The following is a 21,309-nucleotide window of genomic DNA, read 5'->3' as shown; positions in this document are numbered from 1 at the left end:
ATCATTAAATAAAAATGACCCCAACACAGCAAGATGAATTAAGCTTGCCTTTTTAAGTGCCTCTGAAACCCAAATATCTGCTCAGAGACCTCCCTCCAAAGGAGCAACACTTGATACATCAAGCCATCAAGGTTAAGACTGAGGAGCATTCATCTCCAATTGAAGACATGGGGAAAAAACACCCCATATTTAGCAACATACAATATGCTGTGCTTGCCTTGAAATATTAGGTCCACCAAGATATACCTGTGAATAGATGCAGCTTGTATACCTTTTAATTAGCAGATTTGGAAGACAGACCATCTGTTGCTTTAAGTCATACATAAGAAAGCAAGCCCTGTGATGTGAAACACAATTAAAGAAACATATCTTTACAAGTTACATCTTCAAGCATTAGATCCCTCTCACGTAAAACGTCACAAGGAATTTAGCAAAATCTTTGTTTTTAAACATACAAATACCTGAAATGGAAATACTTTTTTCCTTTTAGTGTCGACGTCATGTATATATCAGACACAGAGTAGGATTCTAATGTAGACAGATAGTGCCCTTCTGTCTGATACAGAGTAAATCTGTCTCACATGGTGGGGCCTGTGAAAGGAAGGCATGGGGGCCACAGCAGTGTAGCAGGTTGGTTGGGGGCACCCGGCCATGGAACCAAGAGAAAAAGTAACAATAAAAACTTGATATGGTGTACTTAACACAAGCTCTAACATTATGATGGTATATTACCTCTCTTGTCTAAGTACTCTTTGGGGAAGGGTCTGTCTTCTCATCCATTTCTGAAGTCCCTAGCACATTTTGGATGCTACCAAAAAAAAATAGCTTAATTTTCCATTCAAGGTTGTATTGGGAAATTATACTATTTCCTTCATTGCTAAAAATGTTTGACCCTGTAAACATCAATGAGATTAAACACACAAGACTGAGTGTTGCACATTAACAATCCACTCAGATTATATATTTGGTGTAAATCTGCAAGACGCTCTACTGTGTGTATATTCCGGTAATGCCCTCAACTACAGCCATACTAAACAGATGTTTTAAACTTCCTGAATGCAATGTACAATAGAGATTTACCTACTGTTCCCGTGTTATGGTTATTGTGTCTTCCAAAGAACATTAAAAAGTATATGTTATTACTTGTTACTTTTATTGGTGTACGCTACAAAATGTACAATTCCCAGATGGGAATAAAAAAAAACAAAACAATCCCCCCAAAATTTTCTATGGATAAGAAATAGCTCAGGGAAGCAGCACAATGCTATCGCATAGAAGAGAAAATAAATGACACTCATAAGGCCTGGACTATGCATTTCACCACAAAAAATCTTCACAGCATGATTGTAAGGACAATTCATATCCAGAACAATCAACACTCACCAGATGGTATAACTGGTAAGACTATCAAATAAACACTATGTACTCTATGTAGATACCTTCTTTTTATACTTTTGGAGGTTTTGCTACTTTGGTTTTTAATCTCATTTTGTAAGTAGTTTCTTATAGTTGCAACCAGAAATGTTAAGCTAAATGAAATTTGCATTAATGAAAAAACAATTACCTTTGGGGGGAAAAAAGGAAAAGTTTAACAAAAATCTATGATTTTGAGTCACAAAGGTAAGGGCACAGTGTTTAGTTGCTTAAGACAGCAGCAGGGAACAAAGAATCCCAAAATACAGAAAGTAGAGAACTCCCAGTTAAGTACAGGGGAATCACGTTCAATTACTGTAAAATTGCTCAGAAGCATATGGTTTGTAACTTACTACTGATGAGAACTAGAGTAAATTACAAATTAGTGATCAGATTTTATCTTTTCAAGAGTAAGAAAGGCAAATCTTTTGCGACACACCAGAAGGCATGGAATGGTGTCAGCTCTGTCTCATGCTATTCATAAGCCTATAAAATATCTCCACACAAGTTCTGAAGCAGGAGAGAGAGTAGCCCCTCAGCAATTCTGCCAATGAAGCCAACCTACTAATCTGTTCCAAGTTTTTTATTCATAATGAGGAAACACCCTAAACAGGTTTTATTAGTTGTCAGCCATAGTGTCATTTATAGGTCACCATGCAACAAAACATATAATTTTACATTTTGGTTGTGGCCTGGGACCTTTTAAAAAGATATCCCATCTTAAAGAGCTCAAATGATGGAGAATCCACCATATACCTAGGTAAGTTGTTCCAACAATTCATTATCCTGTTAAAAATGCATACACTACTAACCCAAGTTTGTCTAGTTTCAGCTTCCAGCCATTGGATCTCATTTCACCTTTTTCCATTGGATTAAAGAACTATCTACTCCCAGAAATCTCTTCCTCATGCAGGTACTTGTAGATAGATCAAGTAACCTCAACCTTCTTTTGAATAAAATAGACTGAACTTCTTAAGTCTCTGACTTATTGGCTTTGTTTTCCAGACCTCAAGTCATTCTTGCATCACAAAACCTTTCCAATTTTCAAAATAGTTTTGGACATGCTAACATCAAGACTGAACACAGCATTTCAATTATATAGTCTCACTAATGCCAAATGCAGTGTAATACCACCTCCATTCTCCTACTTGTTCTTCCCAGCTTACATGATCCATAGAGGTATAAGCCCTCTTGGCCATAGCACACAATGGGAGCTTGTGTTCAGCTGTTTATCTACCATTATCCCCAAATTATTTTCACTGCTACTGTACTCAAGGATACCATCTCCCATATTGTATGTGACCTTGCATCCAGGTGTAGTACTGCACACATTCAATTAAGCCCTCCTGACCAAATGATCCAGAGTGGCCTCTATAGCTGACCTGTCCTCTGTTGTTTATCACTGAAAATGTTCATCTTCAATTTTAACAGCAATGATTGTTTTCTTCCAGATCTTGGATGAGATATTAAATAGCACTGGGCCAAAAACAGATCTCTAAGAGACCACACTAGAAACACGCCCATATAGTCTAATAACCCATTACAATTACTTTGAGATCCATCAGTTTTTAATCCATGTAATATGGGCTACATTGAAAAGTTAGAACTATACAAAAAAATTAGAATGTTGTGTAATACTAAGACTAAATCATAAAGAATTTAAGAATATAATCTCAATGTAGCTAGTTCTATCTTGTAATCTCAATTAAAAACAATATCGAGTTTGACAAAACCTATTTTCCACACAACTATGTTGATTGCCATTATGTTACCATCCTTTCAATTCTTTAGTGGATGTGTCCCATGTCAATCTTCCCATTATCTTGCTCGGGAATGATGTCAAGCTAACTGGTTTATAGTTACCTGGGCATCCCATTTACCCTTTTTAAATACTGGCACAACTTGGTACCTGAAGATAATTCAAAACCTCTCCCTGAAAAGCCTGTATTTGATACCCAGAGATGCTTTCTTCTGGATGTTTACTAACATATACTTGAGTCACACTTCAAAGCAGTGCCTATACACTTTTGTACACAGTCACATCTTGGAGCGCCTAAGGCCCCAGAACATCACTTCCCTCCCCACTTCATACTCAGCTGTGGCAACTAACAGCTGGTGTTATGAGAGAAAGTGACTTGACAAAACCACAGCCATTTTGGTGTACTCAGCCATCATTAACTAGAAGTGAGATCACCAATGTGAATAACAGCTCTGCATAAACATATGAAATAGCTGCAGCTTCAGTTTTGCTGATACAGAAATAGAATTGGAAGAACCATGAGAACAGGAGGAAGTGTGGATAGTTAACCATGGATCTAGGTGTTCCTGACTGAGTTTTTGCTGATGTTATGACCAGAGTGGTTTTGCTGATAGTAGGAAAATTGTTAGTTTGCAAGGGGTTACTATGAGATAGGTTGCTCAAAACAAAGCACATATTAAAACGTAAGTCAGAGTGTGTAAGCTGGAGAAGTTTTTTTATGAGCTCAGAGGGTGACATCCCACTCCCCAACGGATAAGAGGAAGGCTGGCCACCAAAAACCTGCTGCTGACTGCTCGACACTATCTCAGACTTTGGGTAACTATATCTGGGTTGCTCTAGACTATTGCTATTTTAGATGTGTGCTGTAGACTCAAAATGGATTGGGAGGGGGGGGGGGGAAGGTGTGTGAAAGCACTGACGTTTGTATCAATCATTTATCAAATGGAGGAGTTATGTCCCCATTGATTTATTCCTGAAACCACCTGGAGAGGGGGAAAAATAGAAGTTACCATAGTTTTGTGTTCAGACAACCCTGGGCAACATTGGATACGGTTTATTTTTCGGAGCCAATATTACTTTGGAATTTGCCAGGTCACCTTAGTTAGTCCATTTTTAAGGGATCAGTGCACCATCTTTGAAGAGACTTAACTTTGGTCTAAAAGCAAGGACTGTACTACAGTCTCAAACTAATTCATTAGACAAACTCTTTACCTTGATCTTTAGTTGCTGGTTTTAGTTACATTTTATCCAGTTACTACAAATCTATGTAACAGTGTAATGTTGAATGTAGCACAAGTACTGCAACAAATGGCTGCTGGGAGAATACAGCGAAATCTAGAATGACAAAATTTAACACCTGTGTCAACAGCTGCAATACTGTAATTAGCATCTCCAGCAGGAAGCCAACTCAAACAAAAAGAAAATTTATTGTTTAAGTTTTTCAAATACGAAACTCTAAAATCTACAGGTTTCAGAGTAGCAGTCGTGTTAGTCCGTATTCGCAAAAGAAAAGGAGTACTTGTGGTACCTTAGAGACTAACAAATTTGTTTTTCTAAAATCTACATAATTATTATAAAACATATTTCCTTACAAAATTCTTTGATTAACAGTTTGTGTGACATAACATAAGGATATTTTAATGTCAATATTTTCCCACAATTTTAAGATACAGGCATTGTTAAAATTTGCTCAGTAAAAAAGTGTAACCCACTGAGTAGTTAATGTAGCTTGTTATGTTCTTGGGTTTTTCTTAAATTAGATCTAGGAATTTTAGAATTCGCTTAATTACTTTTTCCAATCAAACTGATAGTGATGCTCAGACTCCAGGTGCATAAACTGTAACTAATAAATGTAATCCCCATTGATTGGATTATTTGTAGAGAACCAGCAATATAACACCGGGTACAGACTTGAAGGGCTTCAACTGAGTTACAACTTGAGGTCTTCTGTTCCACTGATTAAGAACGCAATTTAAAAACTACCTCTTGGGCAAATTTCTAGTTCAACTTTTGAATGAGCTAAACTTGTCAGACATTTAAGCTGTGTTTTAAGAGAAAACAAGTGCAACATGCAAACTGTACCTTAAACCCCAGAAGAAAATTCACACATTTACAAATTAAACCAAGAGTAATCTTTCCATACAAATTCCTTAAAAAACTTTAACATATTCTAGCATCAAGTGAAAGGACATGCACAAAACCCAAGTAATGTAATACTGAAACTTTCTAGTCTATCATATCCTTAAAATACTAGAAACAAAACAATCTAGGAACAGATAACATGCAAATATGAACAACTTCAACTTGAAGTAACTTTTTCTATAAGATTACATAATTGTACAGCACATATTGCTATACTGAACAGTAACACCCCAAATCAATGGAATACAGGCACTTTAAGTCTTCAAGTGTCATTGGTTAAACACTTTTAAGCACTGCCCTACTTCTTCTGAAGTGATGTACCCTTTTCTCCTGTGGAGGGAGGAAAAGAAAAAAATAGTTTAAATTCACGGAAAGGTAACAATATTGCTAGATATTACGATAGAATAAAGTAAGTTACATAAAGCAGAAACAGATTTTAAAATTTTGCTCCTTCAAAATCCCACGTTCTACGTAAAGCTTTTTACTTCAGATAATAGAGTAGGAGTGTCTATTCCGCAAAAACAGTAGAAACTGAAAAACTATTCAAAGATTCAGAAAGACAGCCTTAAAAAATCCTAATGGAGAGTTTAATCAGAAGATACCAGTGTGATCACAAATTGTATTTAGCCCAAACACACATTTGTGACCTAAAGCAAAGCAAAGCAAAACAAAAGCAACCCTGAGAGTGATTGGAAACTTTAGGCCTTAGACCCGAGAGGTCTAAGAACAAGCCACCATTCTCCATTTCACAGTTGGAAGGGCTGCAGTGGCAACTCTTACTGATTTTGCATGTCAGAATACAGTTATGACAGATCTGAAGAGCATACTTTATAGAACCCAAGTCATCCTCTGGATGAGGGAGTAAACTGCTGCTTGTTCAGTACCAACAGACCAAGGTTCATCTATTTCTCACTGAAGGAAAATGTGGAAGAAAAGGCTAATGCCAATATTGCCAGTTTGAATTGCAAGCAGTTTTTGTGCAGGTTTGTGATACTGCACTGTTAAATCTAAAACCCACAAATCAAGGACATCAGTGATTCCACAAAGGTTGTCTTGGGCAGTAGTATTAAGATTCAAGACCTTCCAAATGATACTGCAATATTTATATCGAAGATCTCTACAGAAAAGCAAGCAAACAATCACAGTAAGTGTCAGAGCCAGACACAGCTATGGTCCAGAGCAGCCTACAGTTGCAAAAATGGAACAAGTCTATCAGCATTTGAGTTACTTGTCACCATAGTATTTAGTGGTGGAAGAAAAACTATATGTCAAATCTTTAAAGTTTGCTTTTACTCCGTACCTTGAAATAGTCCTCTTGGGATACAAGAGTGTTTCTCAGACGGTTCTCGGGATTAAACAGACAGGATACCACTGTCTGTATGCTTCGGTCCACAGACTTCTGAAATACATGTTTTCAGTAACATGCATCTACAACAATACTGATTTTATTATCTAGTTCATTGCTACCATCATGTCTATAAATCAGATGCTAAAAACTTTGAAGTGTAAACATTCAGGATTACTGGCAAGTGTCAATATTTATCAAACACTTATTTTTTATAGTATCTGAATGCTAAAAAACTAGTTTATATTCACACTATATCAATATATTACACAACAATTTTGTTCTTTCCCTCGGAGTTATATGAAGCTTTTCTGTTCTTTGTGAAAGAAAGTTACTAGGCTGCGGTTTTACAGCATTATCTGAAGGACAGATTTCAGTTAACTTGTTTCCTCTAGTAACCTCGTCCATACCTGAAATGCCACTGACCAAAAAAGCGTTCCATCTCCATATCTCAAGCCAGAATTTATTATTAATTGGCAATATGAGTAAGTGATGTCTATTGAATACCAAGTTAAATTTAAGTCCCAAAAGTTAAGAATCTACAACAAGAAGGGGACATGATGCCCTTTCCTAAACTATGAGTCTTCAACATGAAAGACAAGTGTGATACTCCCCAATGTTTGTCTCTACAAATGTTAGAAGCAAAATAAAATTCACTTTAACAATTAAAAAAACAAGTTGTACCTTGTTTCATGTGATTCCCACTGTAAGTCAAGCCAAATGATTAAACAAAGTTGCTTGCTGAATTAATGCTGATTTATACATTTGTCTATCATAGTACCCAACCACCTCACACTGTCTGTTTGAGGAAGTATTTACCCGCCTCTTACTGAGGGGAAACTGAGGCACTGGGTAGACTGTGACTTTGGACAAGTCTCTCAAAGTCCAAGACTATGCAGAAACTGAACCCAGTTTTCCAGGATCCCAGGACTGTGCCCTATCTATTACATCTTCCTTCTACACAAGTTCCTAGAAATAGGTTATAGGGTTACATTAAGAGTATACATCTTCAGAGTGAACACTTGCCTTTTGTGGACTGTTTCCAGATGATTGTGTAGGCTCTGGAACAGAACATTCTGCTTGGATAACTTCTGGCTCTACTTCACTGCAGTGGTAGTTTACTGAAGTATAAGCCTGTATAATTAAGTGTTGCAGTTAAGGAATGAAAGTATAGATGCTCCCCATCCCAAGGTGGATGGTTGTAGGTCTACTACAATTTGAGTTGGAGCAGTTTGGAAGAACAGCAGCTGGGTCCTTGGTCCTCAACTACCGCTAAAGCACAGTAATAATGAAAAAAAATATTAAAGAAAAAGTAAAAGTGTTGACACTTTAAAAAAAATAAATCGAAAAATGTCACAGGAGTATCTATTGCTCCTTCCAGATAAGCTGAATGACTGGTCCACCAGGACACATTTCATGGTATTATGCTGGAAGTTAGACCCAGCTCTCCCTCTCAAAAAGGGTTATTTTAATAGGGAATTTTATCTAATTTGGGTGGAGAAGAAGGGAAAAAAAGGTGTTCACAGCTGAAGCCAATAGACTGCAGAGACCGGGCCAAGAGCTGGAAGGGAGCACATGTAAATCGTTTCTGATTGCCACCAGAAAGAATCTGGCATGGGAAGTTCTGGGGGATCCAAGGTACTGACAGGTGGGTAGTGCTCAAGACACTAACAAACAGAGGCCCAAAAATCCTTGAGAACCACTGAGGTTCCAGTAGTCTCCTAGTGAAAGATTTAGGAGTACAAGGCCATTCCATTAGAGGTATTGCACAAAAGTAGTAATCATTTCATGGTTCAACTGGCATATCAAGGCAAAAATGACACGACAGTATCTTCTACCCTATATGACCACCCAAATGGGAGATAAGAACTCAGTCTAAAGCTATTCTGTGAGAAAGTTATAACTACGCATTACAAGAAACTTGCTGGTATCTGAAGCTTCAGCCAAGAAAAACTGCTGTAATCAAGGAAGGGAGCTTGGCTGACTACTCATATGGCCACAACACCCTTGTGGCCACTGCCCTTCTGAGAAACGCCCCCTACACACAAATCTGTGATAAATTTTCTTCCTAAAAAGGTCTGTTCTCCCTACTTGTTCACTCTGTGTTCAGACTACTACAATTAAAGGCTTCACTTTTCCTGTTCCACACTATAAAATGCTTACTACATTGCCACAATGAAGCACTATACCATGAAGCTGTATGGTGCTTACTACATGCACACATACCAGCAAAATGTCTCATTCAAAAAAAAGACACTTTACCCTTTCCATAAATGGCGTTCTTCGAGATGTGTTGCTCATATGTCTATTCCACAATAGGTGTGCGTGCTTGCCACATGCACCGGTGTTGGAAGTTTTTCCCCTAGCTGTACCCATAGCGGAGCGCCCCTAGCAACCCCTGGAGCGGCGCCTCCATAGCACGGTATAAGGGGCGCTACGCGCCCCCCTCCCACCCTCAGTTCCTTCTTGCCAGACAACTCCAACAGAGAGGAAGGAGGGCAGGATGTGGAATAAACATGAGCAACACATCTCGAAGAACACCAGATGCAGAAAAGGTAACTGTCGTTTCTTCTTTGAGTGATTGCTCATGTGTATTCCACAATAGGCGATTCCAAGCTATATCTGTTGGAGGTGGGTAGGAGTTCACAAATTCTCGGGACGGAGCACAGCCCTGCGAACCCAGCATCTTCCCTGGTCTGGGAGACAATCGCATAATACGAGATGAACGTGTGAACTGAAGACCATGTAGCAGTCCTGCAAATGTCCTGAAAGGGGACATGGGCTAAAAAGGCACCCGACAAGGCCTGTGCCCTAGTGTAGTGTGCCCTCACAATTGACAGCGGAGGGATTCCCGCCAGGTCATAACAGGTATGGATGCACAAGGTGATCCACTTGGAGAGCTACTGAGTGGAGATCGGTGGACCACTCATGCGTTCAGCCGAGGCAATGAACAGCTGCGAAGACTTCCTGAATGGCTTATTCTGCTCCAGATAAAAAAGCCAGAGCCCATCTCACATCCAGTGTTTGGAGATGGCGTTCCTCGCTGGACTCCTGGGGCAGAGGACCAGCAGGAAAATGTCCTGACTCATGTGGTAAGCGGAGACCACCTTTGGGAAGAACGAAAAATGTGGGCAGAACTGGACCTTATCCTTATGGAACACCATGTACGGGGGCTCCAAGGTCAGGGCCCTGAGTTCCAAGACCCGTGATCGCCACCAGGAAGGCCACCTTCCATGAGAGGTGCAACCAGAAGCACGGCTCAAAGAGGGGGCCCATGAGCTGGGCCAGCACCAAGTTCAGGTCCCACTGCAGGATGGGGGCCTAACGTACGGGAAGAGACGACCAATCTCTTAAGGAATCGGCCAGTCATAGCATGGGAGAATACCATGTGTCCCTGCACCGGCAAGTGGAAGGCAGATATGGCTGCCAAATGCACCTTGACAGATGAGGGCGCCAAGCCCTGGGCTCTAAGGTGAAGGAGTTAGTCCAAGATGAGCTGTATCAGGGCAGTCATGGGGGAAAACGCCCCAGTCAGTCACCCACTGGGAAAACCGAGACCACTTTGCCAAGTAGGCTCGGCGCGTGGAGGGTCGCCTGCTTTCCAAGAGGACATGCTGAACCCCTTCCAAGCATGTCCTTTCCTCCTGGCCTATCCCCTGAGGCAGCCACGCCATGAGGTGGAGTGCTGCTAGGTTGGGGTGAAGGAGGCGGCCCTGGTCCTGGGAAAGGATGTCCGGGTGGGACGGTAATGGCCATGGTGGGGCGACTGCCAGGGTCGTGAGGGTCCTGTACCAATGCTGGGCCACACCGGGGAAATCAGGAGGACCCAGGCCCTGTCTTTATCTTTTCCAGGACCTTGCTGATCAGCGGGAAAGGCATAGAGAAACTGGCCTGACAAGGACAGGAGGAAGGCATCGGAGATAGCGCACCATCCCAGCCCCCTCCCCGGAGCAGAACCGGGGACAGTGACGGTTCTGCCAAATTGCAAACAAGTCCACCTGGGGAGTTCCCCACTCTTGGAAAAGTCTGGGCACCACCTCAGGGTGAAGAGACCACTCGTTCTGAGAGGAGAAGTCCCTGCTCAAGCAATCCACCCGTGAGTTCCAGGCGCCTGGTAGGTGGTAGGCCTGTATGAAAATGTTGTGGCTATACAGAAATCCCACAGCCTGAGGGCTTCCAGGCAGAAGGCAGAGGATCGAGCCCTGTCTATTGATGTAAAACATCAAGGCCGTGTTGTCAGTGAGGACCTTGTCAATCCTGTCTCTGGCCGGGGAGAACACAGAGGCCAACGAGAGCTGGAGGGGCCTCATCCTCAGTCTGACCATGATGAATCACGTGTGCACGCCAACATGAGACCCAAAAGCTGGAAACACGCTCTGGTTGTTGTCACTGTTGTGACTGTATTGAAGAGCCCCTTCAGGGTCCTGAACCTGTCCGGTAGGAGGGAGGCTCTGGACGACATGGCGTCCAGGACCGCCCCGATAAACTCTATGCGTTGTACCGGGACTAATGTGGACTTGGTGTCATTTACCAACACACCCAGAGTGGTGCACATGGACAGAATGAGCACCATGTGGTCCTGCACCTGAGACCGGGAGCTGCCCTTGACCAACCAGTCATCCAGATAGGGGAAGATCTGGACCCCGCAGTGCCTGAGGTAGGCCACCACCACAGACATACACTTTGTAAATACCCTGGGGGCAGTGGACAGGCCAAAACGGGAGGACCGTAAATTGGTAGTATTCCTGCCCCACCGTGAAACGGAACAAACGTCTGTGCCCCTCAAATATATGGACATGGAAGTACACATCCTGCAGATTAAGGGCAGCGTACCAGTCCCCAGGATCCAGGGAGGGAATGATGGAGGCCAGGGAGACCATGCGGAACTTAAGCTTCACCATGTATTGGTTAGGCCTCGCAGGTCCAGGATGGGCCTGAGCCCCCCTTTGGCCTTTGGGATAAGGAAATAGTGGGAGTAGTCCCCTTTGCATCTGAACTCTGCTGGCACCACTTCCACTGCTCCTAGGCTAAGGAGTCATCCCACCTCCTGCTCGAGCAGAGCCTCGTGAGAGGGGTCAAGGTAAACTGGAGGGTGTAGCCCCGAGAGATGGTGCTGAGGACCCATTGGTCCGAGGTTAGCCGCAACCAGTCCGGGAGAAAAGCACACAACCGACTGGAGAAGGGAAGCTTTATTGAGTGTGAAAAGAAAAGGAGTACTTGTGGCACCTTAGAGACTAACCAATTTATCTGAGCATAAACTTTCGTGAGCAACAGCTCACTTGTAGCTCACGAAAGTTTATGCTCAAATAAATTGGTTCGTCTCTAAGGTGCCACAAGTACTCCTTTTCTTTTTGCGAATACAGACTAACACGGCTGTTACTCTGAAACCTGTCTTTATTGAGTGTGGATCCCTGATGAGAACTGGTAGGTCTCCCCCAGGCATCCCATCAAAACTGCTGTTTCCCTGCCTGTTTGCCTTTGGATGACCCAGGCTGGGGGGCAGACAGACTGTCTCTGCGGCCGTTTCTTATAGTCCTGCAACTTTTTATAAGGGGTCTCATATTTAGAGTGGGTAGCCTGGGTGAGAGCCTACTGCGGCTTAAACTTAGCTCTAGCCGGAGCCAGAACATAGAGACTTAAGTGTAGTGTGGGATTCCTTCAGGCCATGCAGTTTTATGTCCATCTGTTTCACAAACAGAGCCTTGCTGTCAAATTGCACCTTGCTGTCAAATTGCACAAATTGCTCTGCACGTCTCTGGACAGCAGGAGCCACGACGCCCTTCTCATGGACACCACAGAGGCCATGGATTGCGCGGCCGTGTCTGCCACATCCAACGCTGCCTGGAGGGTTAACCTGGCAGCTGCTGTACCCTCCTACACTAGAGCTCTGAACTCCTTCCTGTCATGCTCCTGGAGGGAGTCCTTGAACTTGGGCAGAGAGCCCCATAGATTGAACTCATACGAGCCAGGAGAGCCTGATGGTTTGCCACCCGTAACTGGAAGCTCGAGGACAAATAAATTTTTCTCCCAGATCAATCCAGCCTCCTTGAATCTTTATTTTTCTGAGTAGGGACTGGCTGGCCCTGCCGTTCCATGTGGTTGACCAACTCAACCACCAGGGAGTCAGGAGCAGGATGGGTGTAAAGGTATCCATGTCCTTTGGTGGGCACAAATTACTTGCGTTCCGCTCTCTTAGAGAGGGGGGCCAATGAGGCAGGGGTTTGCCATAAGACATTTGAAATTTTCACCACCCCTTCATGGAGTGGCAAGGCCACCCTGTCTGGTACCGAGGCAGACAGGATGTTAAAAAGGGAGTCTCAGGACTCCTCCACCTCCTCTGCCTGGAGGTTTGATGCCACCCTTTTCAATAGCTCCTGGTGGGCTTTAGAGTCCTCCTGCGGGACAGAGGGAGGAAGGGCTATAATTGCCTCACTGGGGAGGGCGAGGAGGCAGGGGCGGTACTTTGCATGTCCACTGGCACCGGAGATCCACCCCCTGGTCGCTCTCTGGGCCCAGTGCTGAAGATGCATGTCCCACCGACTCCTTCCTAGGATGCTGGGAGAGGGAGGCCGATCCAAGGCTCGGGCTACCGAGCAAGCCCCCACCGGGGGTTGCGTCAGGGGCCACGGTGCCCACTGGTACCACTGTGCTGGCCACGGGGCCCGGTGACATTGCACCTGCTGTAGCACCAGCGGAGCAGGCTGTTCGGCCTGACCCACTGACGGGCGACTACGAAGGGAGGTCAGGCTGACGTACAACCTGCCGCTGTCCCTGGACCAGGAGGCGCAGCGGGCCGGGAGTGGTGCTGACCATGAGACCATGACCCTGATGTAGAGGAACGATACCGCGGGTAGCAGCTCCTCTGCAATCGGCTCCGGCGGGCTGATCCGCGATGGTGAGGTGATGACAATTGACAACCAAGACTACGGGAGCAGTGGGGTCCTGGAGCGAGACGAACAAGAATGGTGTCAATGTTTGTGTCGCAACTGGCTATGATAGCCCTTCTAAAACGAAGACGTTTAGTGTTATCTGCCTCAGTCCTGTCGGTATCCGCTCCTCGAGGTGGAGCGGTGCCTGGAGTCTCTGTCAGATGGAACCCAGCCAGATAACCGACCACCCACCCCTCCCTCCCCCCCCCCCCCCCCGATGACAACCTGCATAGACTACGCATGGACGGTCGCTGAGTGGCAAACGGCGTCAGGAACATTCCCTCAACCAAGATCGTACCAAGTTGGGGGTGACTGCAGAGATCCCAGTGGCAGCTTGCCTCTGGACCATGGGGCCAACATTGGCGGTGCTCCTGGTACTGGCATGGACATAATGTCCCGAGCCGCTTGCAGGGCCTCTGGCATGGAGAGCATCCCAACATCCGGGGAAGCCTGCTCCAAATGGGCCAGGCTGGACCTGAGTTGGAGGCCTACAGGCTGATGGGGACAGAGGACTGCCCAACATGGGTCTAGCCTCTCCCAAAGTCTTGCTCCTGTGCCGCGGCAGAGAAGGCCTCTTCGCCATCTTGGCGTGCACTGCGGATGGGGACAAGTGCCGACTGGTAGATGGCGCTGGTGGGTCGCCGAGTACCAACACCATGGTACTCTGTACCGACTCGGAGAGGCATGCCGGAGTTGGGGTCAACGCCGACTCCATCAGGATGGCCCAGAGCCTAATGTCTCTCTCTCTCTCTCTCGGTCCAAGGCTTAAACGACTTGCAAATCTTGCAGCGATCACAGAGATGGGTTTCACCCAAACAATGTAAGCAGTCTGTGGGCAGATCACTCACTGGCATTGGTTGCCTACAAGTGTCGCATGACTTAAAACCCAGGGCACAGGGCATGCCTTGGCCCAGGTGCACTAACTAAACTACTAACTACAGGTACCATACACTGAAGGAACAAGAGTTCTGGGGACGAGCTAAAGCAAAGCTGGAGCAGAGCAGTTCCGAAGCACCTTCACTGGCAGCAAGAAGGAACTTGAGGGTGGGGGGAGTGCACAGCGCCCCTTATACCGTGCCATGGAGGCACCACTCCAGGGGTCGCTGGGGCACTCCCCTACAGGTACTGTTAGGGGAAAAGCTTCCCACATCAATGCATGTGGCAAGCACACACATCTATTGTGGAATACACATGAGCAATCACTCGAAGCAGCAGCTGTGTTTCTTCTAGAGAAAAAATTCTGCTGATCCATACAACCCAGTATAAGCACTATAATTCTGAAAGACAGCTCACTCTACAGCACCTGTCTTTAATGCACACTATTTGTCTGCCAGCTAGTAATTGGAATAGAACTAGAAGTTGCTTTTAGGAGAATGTTTAGCAGCCTGTTAGAATGAATTCCTTTAAACATTAACGGTTATGTAGCTTAAACTGGCTGGAGATTCAGGGATATGGCCACTTCCAGACTGCTGTGAGTGGTCAGTGATAAGTCTGTTTCTGGTGAGCTCCAGTAAATGGAAGACACACTGGAATGGATCTACAGACTTTCCCTGCAAAGAATGTGTTGAGCACAGGGATTTCTCCCTCTATGTTAGATGTAAGAGTATGCTACCAAGAAAGCTTGGTACACATGATCTACCCCTACCCACTCAAAAATAGGACAATATAAGTCCATTTCTTAACTATGACTTGAACTGAGTAATTGTTCAACATGGGGATGGGTGGCGACACCTGCAATAGTTTGTGAAAGAGAAGTCCATCCCTGAGACTCAAAACATCAGAGTGGGAAAGCAATGAACATTATTTCCAATCCCCCACCCATCCTATAGGGGGACTGTGAGAAATGGCATTGAAGAGATACCATTCACAGTAAGAAAAAAAGAAGTGTAGCAACTTTGAGATAATTCCAGTGTAGATCTAGTCTAAGACACCTGCAACCGGCCCATGCCAGCTGACTTTGGCTCAGGGAGCTTATGTGTTTAATTGTGGTGTAGACGTTCAAGCTCAGACGCAAGCCCTGCGATCTCCAGGCTCCAGCCCAAGCCCCAGTACCTACAACTGCAATTAAACAGCCCTTTAGCCCAAGCCTCACAAGCTCAAGTCAGCTAGTACAGGCCAGCCGCCGGTGTCCAATTCCACTGTACACATATCCTATCCATATACTCAAACAGCACAATTTCAGATCATGGCCAAATAATTCATTGCACTAAAATAAATTATCCCTAAAGTGATGTCAGACCCTCCAATGGAAAAAAAAGTACATCTGGATTAAATGTGGACAGTGATTCGAGTTTTAGGTTTTATACAAGTAGAATAAAATTCTTACAAGTCTCTAAAGGGAAAATAAGAGTAAGAATTACATGTTTTGTCACTTCTGCAAAACCACGGAAAGTTACCTTTCTTTGGGAGTTGGAGCTGATGGTTTCCAATCACTGTTGCCAGTTCATTCAATTTGGCAGACATACTATAGTCTATCTTGCTTCAGTAGGGTTTGGAAGGAACCAGATTCAGCAACTTGTAGACACTTTCAGAAATACTACAAGCGTCTGCTTTATTATACACTATCAGAGAGCCTTTCAAAAAAATTGGAACAATCAATAAGCAGCAGTAAAGCCCTCGTTGTACAGCTCTTGGAGAAAAAAGTGAAGGCTATGATTTTATCCCCTCTAAGTTTCCATGAAAAAGAAGTAGTTCAAATTATGTTATTTTAGAACCTTAGAACTCTCCCAGGGGCTCAATTGGGAGAATATGAAGAAAGAAGAAATGAAACTTGTTTTTGTTCTCCCGAGAAACCCTTCCTTAAGGGAGCTTCCATGCAAGTACGAAACCCTAAACCAAGACTTAATCAGCAATATCAGTCATGAGTACCACTGTCAGCATTTAATCCAGAGATGTCTACTCTTTGCAGAAAGAAAAGGAGTACTTGTGGCACCTTAGAGACTAACAAATTTATTTGAGCATAAGCTTCTGTGAGCTACAGCTCACTACATCGGATGCTCACGAAAGCTTATGCTCAAATAAATTTGATGGTCTCTAAGGTGCCACAAGTACTCCTTTTCTTTTTGTGGATACAGACTAACATGGCTGCTACTCTGAAACTACTCTTTGCAGAGCAATTTTACACCAATAAAAGTTTGATTTTGATTACGAGTGTTATGATAGCAGAGCATGACTCAAACAAGAAGGTTGAAATTTCATGCACTAAGTTTTAATCACCTTACCGGAGGTACAACATAATTCCTTTGCTCCCCAGGAGGCCACTGTGGTGGGACCTTAAAGATTTAATAAATAAGAATTATCCTTTATCTTGTCTTGTGCAAAGAACAATTACTTACCTCCAAGAACTGCAGTTATTGTAAGTGTGAGAGTTACAATTGTGGTGCTCATACACTCTAATTCATTCACTCTAAATCCTTAAATTGACTCTCAGCATTGTCTCCTCATGCATGCCCCAGCTGAAGAACTGTACGGCAGTGCAGCCCTTACTGCTTCTCACTTCCCTCACTAATTCAGAATCCCAGCAGATATGGACTCCAAAAGCACAGGGATAGAGGATAGGTCATGGGCGCTACACAGACTAGACATCTTGAACCACTGTAACTATAAAGTAAAGTTGCGAGTTTGTCATGAAGGTCACGGAAGTCAGAGTCCTTAACTTCCAGAGATCTGCATGAGTTCAGCCCACAGCATCTGGGAGCTGCAGGGTCTTCCCACCACCTGTGGTGGCTGGAAACTGCGGGGTACCCCCAGTACCTCCCAGCCAGACCCCACAGCTCCCCATTTTGTCACACATATTTTTAGTAAAAATCAGGATAAGCATTGCCTTCCGTGAATTTTTCTTTATTGCCCGTGACCTGCGTGACTTTTACTAAAAATATGCATAACAAAAATCTTAGCCTTAACGATAAGGAAATGTGCTCTCAGTCTTTGTCCATGTGGATATGAGTTCTAGCAGGTTCCAAAGGAAGTGGGGGGAGGGAAGGTTCAAGGAGTTTTATTTATATCTAACTACAGATTGCAAAACTGTTCTCCAAAATTTGGCATCTGACCTAGATGCCAAATGTAGGGCATATTTTGTAAATATAGAAACGGCACTCCTTGTAGCTATTCTGCAGATTTCCTGTACAGGAGTCTCCCTTAGGCAAGCTGAAGGGGTTTGTGCTAGCTAGGCAATAAAGAAAGGCTTTGAACACAGGGTGTGCAATTTGGCTTCTCTATGTCTGAATAGGGTTTGGAGAAGAAAACTGGGAGATTGAGGGCTTGGTTTAAATTAAAGTTAGACAGCACCTTGTAAGGAATTTAGGCTATGATCTCAGCACCACACTTTGGAATACTATCTAAGAAGGATATACCATTAGTGTTTGGCTTTCACCTAAGCTTCTGGCTGAGGGGATAGCGATCAGGAAGACTGCTTTAATGGTGAAGTGGTAGAGTGCCTTGGATAAGGGATCAAATGAGAGATCTACAAGGTCCATGAGAACTATGTTATGCTTAACAGTTTCTCGACAAAGGAGTTGTAGGTACTCCCTTGCCTGTTGACATACTACAGGAGTGGCTAAACTGTGGCTCTTTTTAGTCATAAGGGTATTCTGTGCCACTGTTCAATGCAGAATTTTGCAGAAATTAATGTATGCACACAATTTCCTTTCCCCCACAGAAATGGGCTGAAGTGCTGCTAGCCCCCACTAGAGGCCACTGGGCCCAGCAGAGCCACGCTCACATATAGAAGACACTGCTGGGGAGAGGGAGAGGATGTTACAGCGTTCCTGGCAGCTGCAGTCCCCAGCATGCCCTGAGGGAAGGAGAGGGTGGCACATAGGAAATTCCATGCAAGCCTGGGATAGAGCATCAAGCTGTTTCTCCCTCTGGATCCCTGGGCTCTGGAGGTGGGGAATGTCTGGGCTAGGGGGACCATAGCTGGCCTCTGGCAGGGGAGGGGGTTCAGGAATCTGGGCTGGGGGCCCGCTGCTGGCCTCTGGGGGGAGGGGTGCAGATATTGGAGCTGGAGGGGAGGGGGGACACGCAGCAGCTGCCTTCTAGGGAGGAGAAGAGATTGTGGGTGTCTAGCCTCCCAGCTGGGCTTGGGAAGGGGGGACTGGACAGAGAAACAGGAACTGGGGTGTCAGAGGGGTTTCTTTAACTCTCTACTCCTGAGGGAGAGAGAGAGCACATCTGGTTACAGACATACGTGGCTTACAAGTATTTTTAAACAAATTAGCAAAATAATTGAAAGTGGCGTGATACCATAGTGTTACTTTGACAAATAAAATTTGCAGAATTTTAAAATATTGTGCACAGAATTTTTTTTTTTGGCAAAGAACACTCCCAGGTGTATCTTTTACAGTTAAAGTGTGGGTCATGGTGCTCCCCTTGCTGCCCTTCCCAATTCTCCACCTCCCAGACTGGGCGGGGGGGGGGGGGGGAAGAGCTTGGGACCTTTGCCTTGCAGGTAGCAGCTTCTGCAGAGAAGGGGTGTGTGTCTTGGGGCTTCAGCCCTGCAGGGCATACCTGCCGGGGCTCCAGCAGGAGCACGGCTGAATCCCCAAGCCCCAGCAGGTACCTGCTGGATCTCAAACTTCTGAAGATTGTTGTATGCAGCTCAGAGGCTCAGTAAGTTTGGCCAACCCTGACATAATATATTGTTAAGCAAGTATTTGCATCAGAATCTGCATTGTGGTTTCTTTCAGAAATGGTAGAAAGGCTCTGCAAGGTAGCCAAATTACCAAGAATGCTTTACAAAACAAGACTACATCCTAAATTTTTGCCTGAGTGACTAGTGATACTGGATGCCCCACCAATCACTGATCAGTTTTGACAACTTGACCAAAGTAATTCATGGAGCTCAGGATAGCTAGAGTGGCCTGCACCATTAAATTCAGCATTTTGACTAATCTAATCAAGATTATTAAGAGCCTTTACACAGAACTCTGGCCATCCTGTAGATATCTTTGATTGCACCCACAGATTAGTGGCTCAGACACAGCTGAACTTCAAGATCTCTCAGGACTGGGATGCTCACTTCCTGGTATCAGATGCATTCTTTGACAGGAAGCATTTATTTTAAGACTGAAAGCTGAGTAAGAGAGGGTGTTTTTTAAAAATCAGACTTTAAAACTTTCCTATAACTCAAATGGCTGAGAAATTCTTAGAAGAGATCTCTTAAAAAGAGAATACCCCTGACCCTCAGTTAAGAGGTGAAAAAACTCAGAATACATATTTGAAATCTCCAATCTTTTAGCAAACCCAGGGAAAACCAGACTTGACATTCCAAATATTTTTAAAGATTATACACACACTTTGATCACCTGGCTTCTCAATTGTCTTTTGGGCATTCTTTATATTTGAAAAATACAAAGAGGGCTCAAACCCATTTTTCTTTTGCATGTCACCTTTAAAAGCATTTGGTGAAGATATGTACAGCCTAGCTTGAATAGAGCATCCAAGGCCCACAACTAGAATATCGTCCCTTCACCAAGCAGAAGATTTCATGTTGTTAAGAGAGTCACTTTATCAGTTTAAGTTGTACCAAGTTCAACTGAAGTACTCTACAAACTTTTTAAAATAATGCAATAGGCAAGATAGAATACCACCCCCAGTTTGGCAGGAGCATGAGGTGCTTGAGGTCAGTTATATGTGCAAAAACAAGCCTACAGATACTGTAGCCCAGTGTGTGTTACCTAAGCACGTCAAGAACAACATGTGTCAGTGTATTTATGGAGAACAGGTATTCAGCCCTTAGTATTTTGGTTAAGTATGTAGCAGTTTTACCACGATGTCGCACTTCCTACTTCTTTACTGTAGGTCAGGATGATTTTATTTAAATCAAAAGCAATTTCAATCAGGAAATAGGGAACATGATTTAAACAATCAGTTTTAATCTGGTTTTGAATTTGTACTTTAAGTTTTCCTCAATAAAGTCTGATTCTTATTCTCAATTTTTCCTTTCAGTGTTAGAAAACAATATTTTAAGTACTACAGGATTAATTTTTACTCATGCAGTGTGTAAAACTGCATTTGTGTGGCAACTGGAGTTCAATAAATATAAAAAAATAGCTACAAAAGTTACATTAGATGTGCTGATACATAATAAAAGCTTATCAAATCTTGTCTGAACATTTAAAACTAAAGAAAGAATTAGCGGCAGATATCTGAATTATTTAAGTGCTAAACCAAACAACCGGTTCCAGTTGTTTAGCCAGTGACTTAGCTGTTCAGTAGTCTGACATTTCAGCAGCATGTATGTATGCTTGGACATTTTTATTTAAATAGGATTACAATAAGTTTAGGCCTTTTTTTAAATTAAAAAATATGCATTTAAATCAGTTTTTAAAAAAAAAAAAAAGAAGACATTTTTATCCACATTGCTGTGCAGAATGTTTACTTATTCCCAAGCAGTTACTGAAGCTTCCTCACCAAACTGCTTGCATCATAGACTCACAGGATGGGAAGGGACCAAGAGGTCTCCTAATCCAGTTCCCTGCACTCATGGCAGAACAAGTATTAACTAAACCATCCCTGACAAGTATGCGTATCTAACCTGCTCTTAAAAATTTTCAATGATAGATATTCCACAGCCCCCCTAGGCAGTTTATTCCAGTGCTTATGGACCCTGACAGTTAGGAAGTTTTTCCTACTGTCCAACCTAAACCACCTTTGCTACAATTTAAGCCCATTGTTTCTTGTCCTATCCAAAAAGTAATTTTTTTTTTTTTTAATAAAAA

The 21,309-nt window shown here is 43.6% G+C and overlaps 1 protein-coding gene across 2 annotated transcripts in view; it reads right to left on the bottom strand.

Annotated features, from left to right (window-relative positions):
* Positions 1–4,385: 4,385 nt before the first annotated feature.
* Positions 4,386–21,309, bottom strand: part of DAZL (deleted in azoospermia like) — a 37,637-nt gene continuing 20,713 nt past the window's right edge. Inside the window, exons 8-11 of one of the 2 annotated variants that reach the window (XM_048837138.2) lie at positions 16,810–16,860; positions 7,686–7,793; positions 6,615–6,713; positions 4,386–5,644 (exon numbers count right to left, since the gene is read on the bottom strand). In XM_048837138.2, the coding sequence (XP_048693095.1) occupies positions 5,591–5,644; positions 6,615–6,713; positions 7,686–7,793; positions 16,810–16,860 (312 nt within the window). In that variant the 3' untranslated portion in view covers positions 4,386–5,590. The remainder of the gene's footprint in view (positions 5,645–6,614; positions 6,714–7,685; positions 7,794–16,809; positions 16,861–21,309) is intronic. The other variant, XM_048837139.2, reaches the window with a different exon arrangement.

Source organism: Caretta caretta, chromosome 2, assembly GCF_965140235.1.
Source record: "Caretta caretta isolate rCarCar2 chromosome 2, rCarCar1.hap1, whole genome shotgun sequence".
Lineage (NCBI taxonomy): Eukaryota > Metazoa > Chordata > Testudines > Cheloniidae > Caretta > Caretta caretta.
The sequence above is the reverse complement of the archived record's forward strand: the minus strand, read 5'-3'. Positions and strand labels throughout refer to the sequence as shown.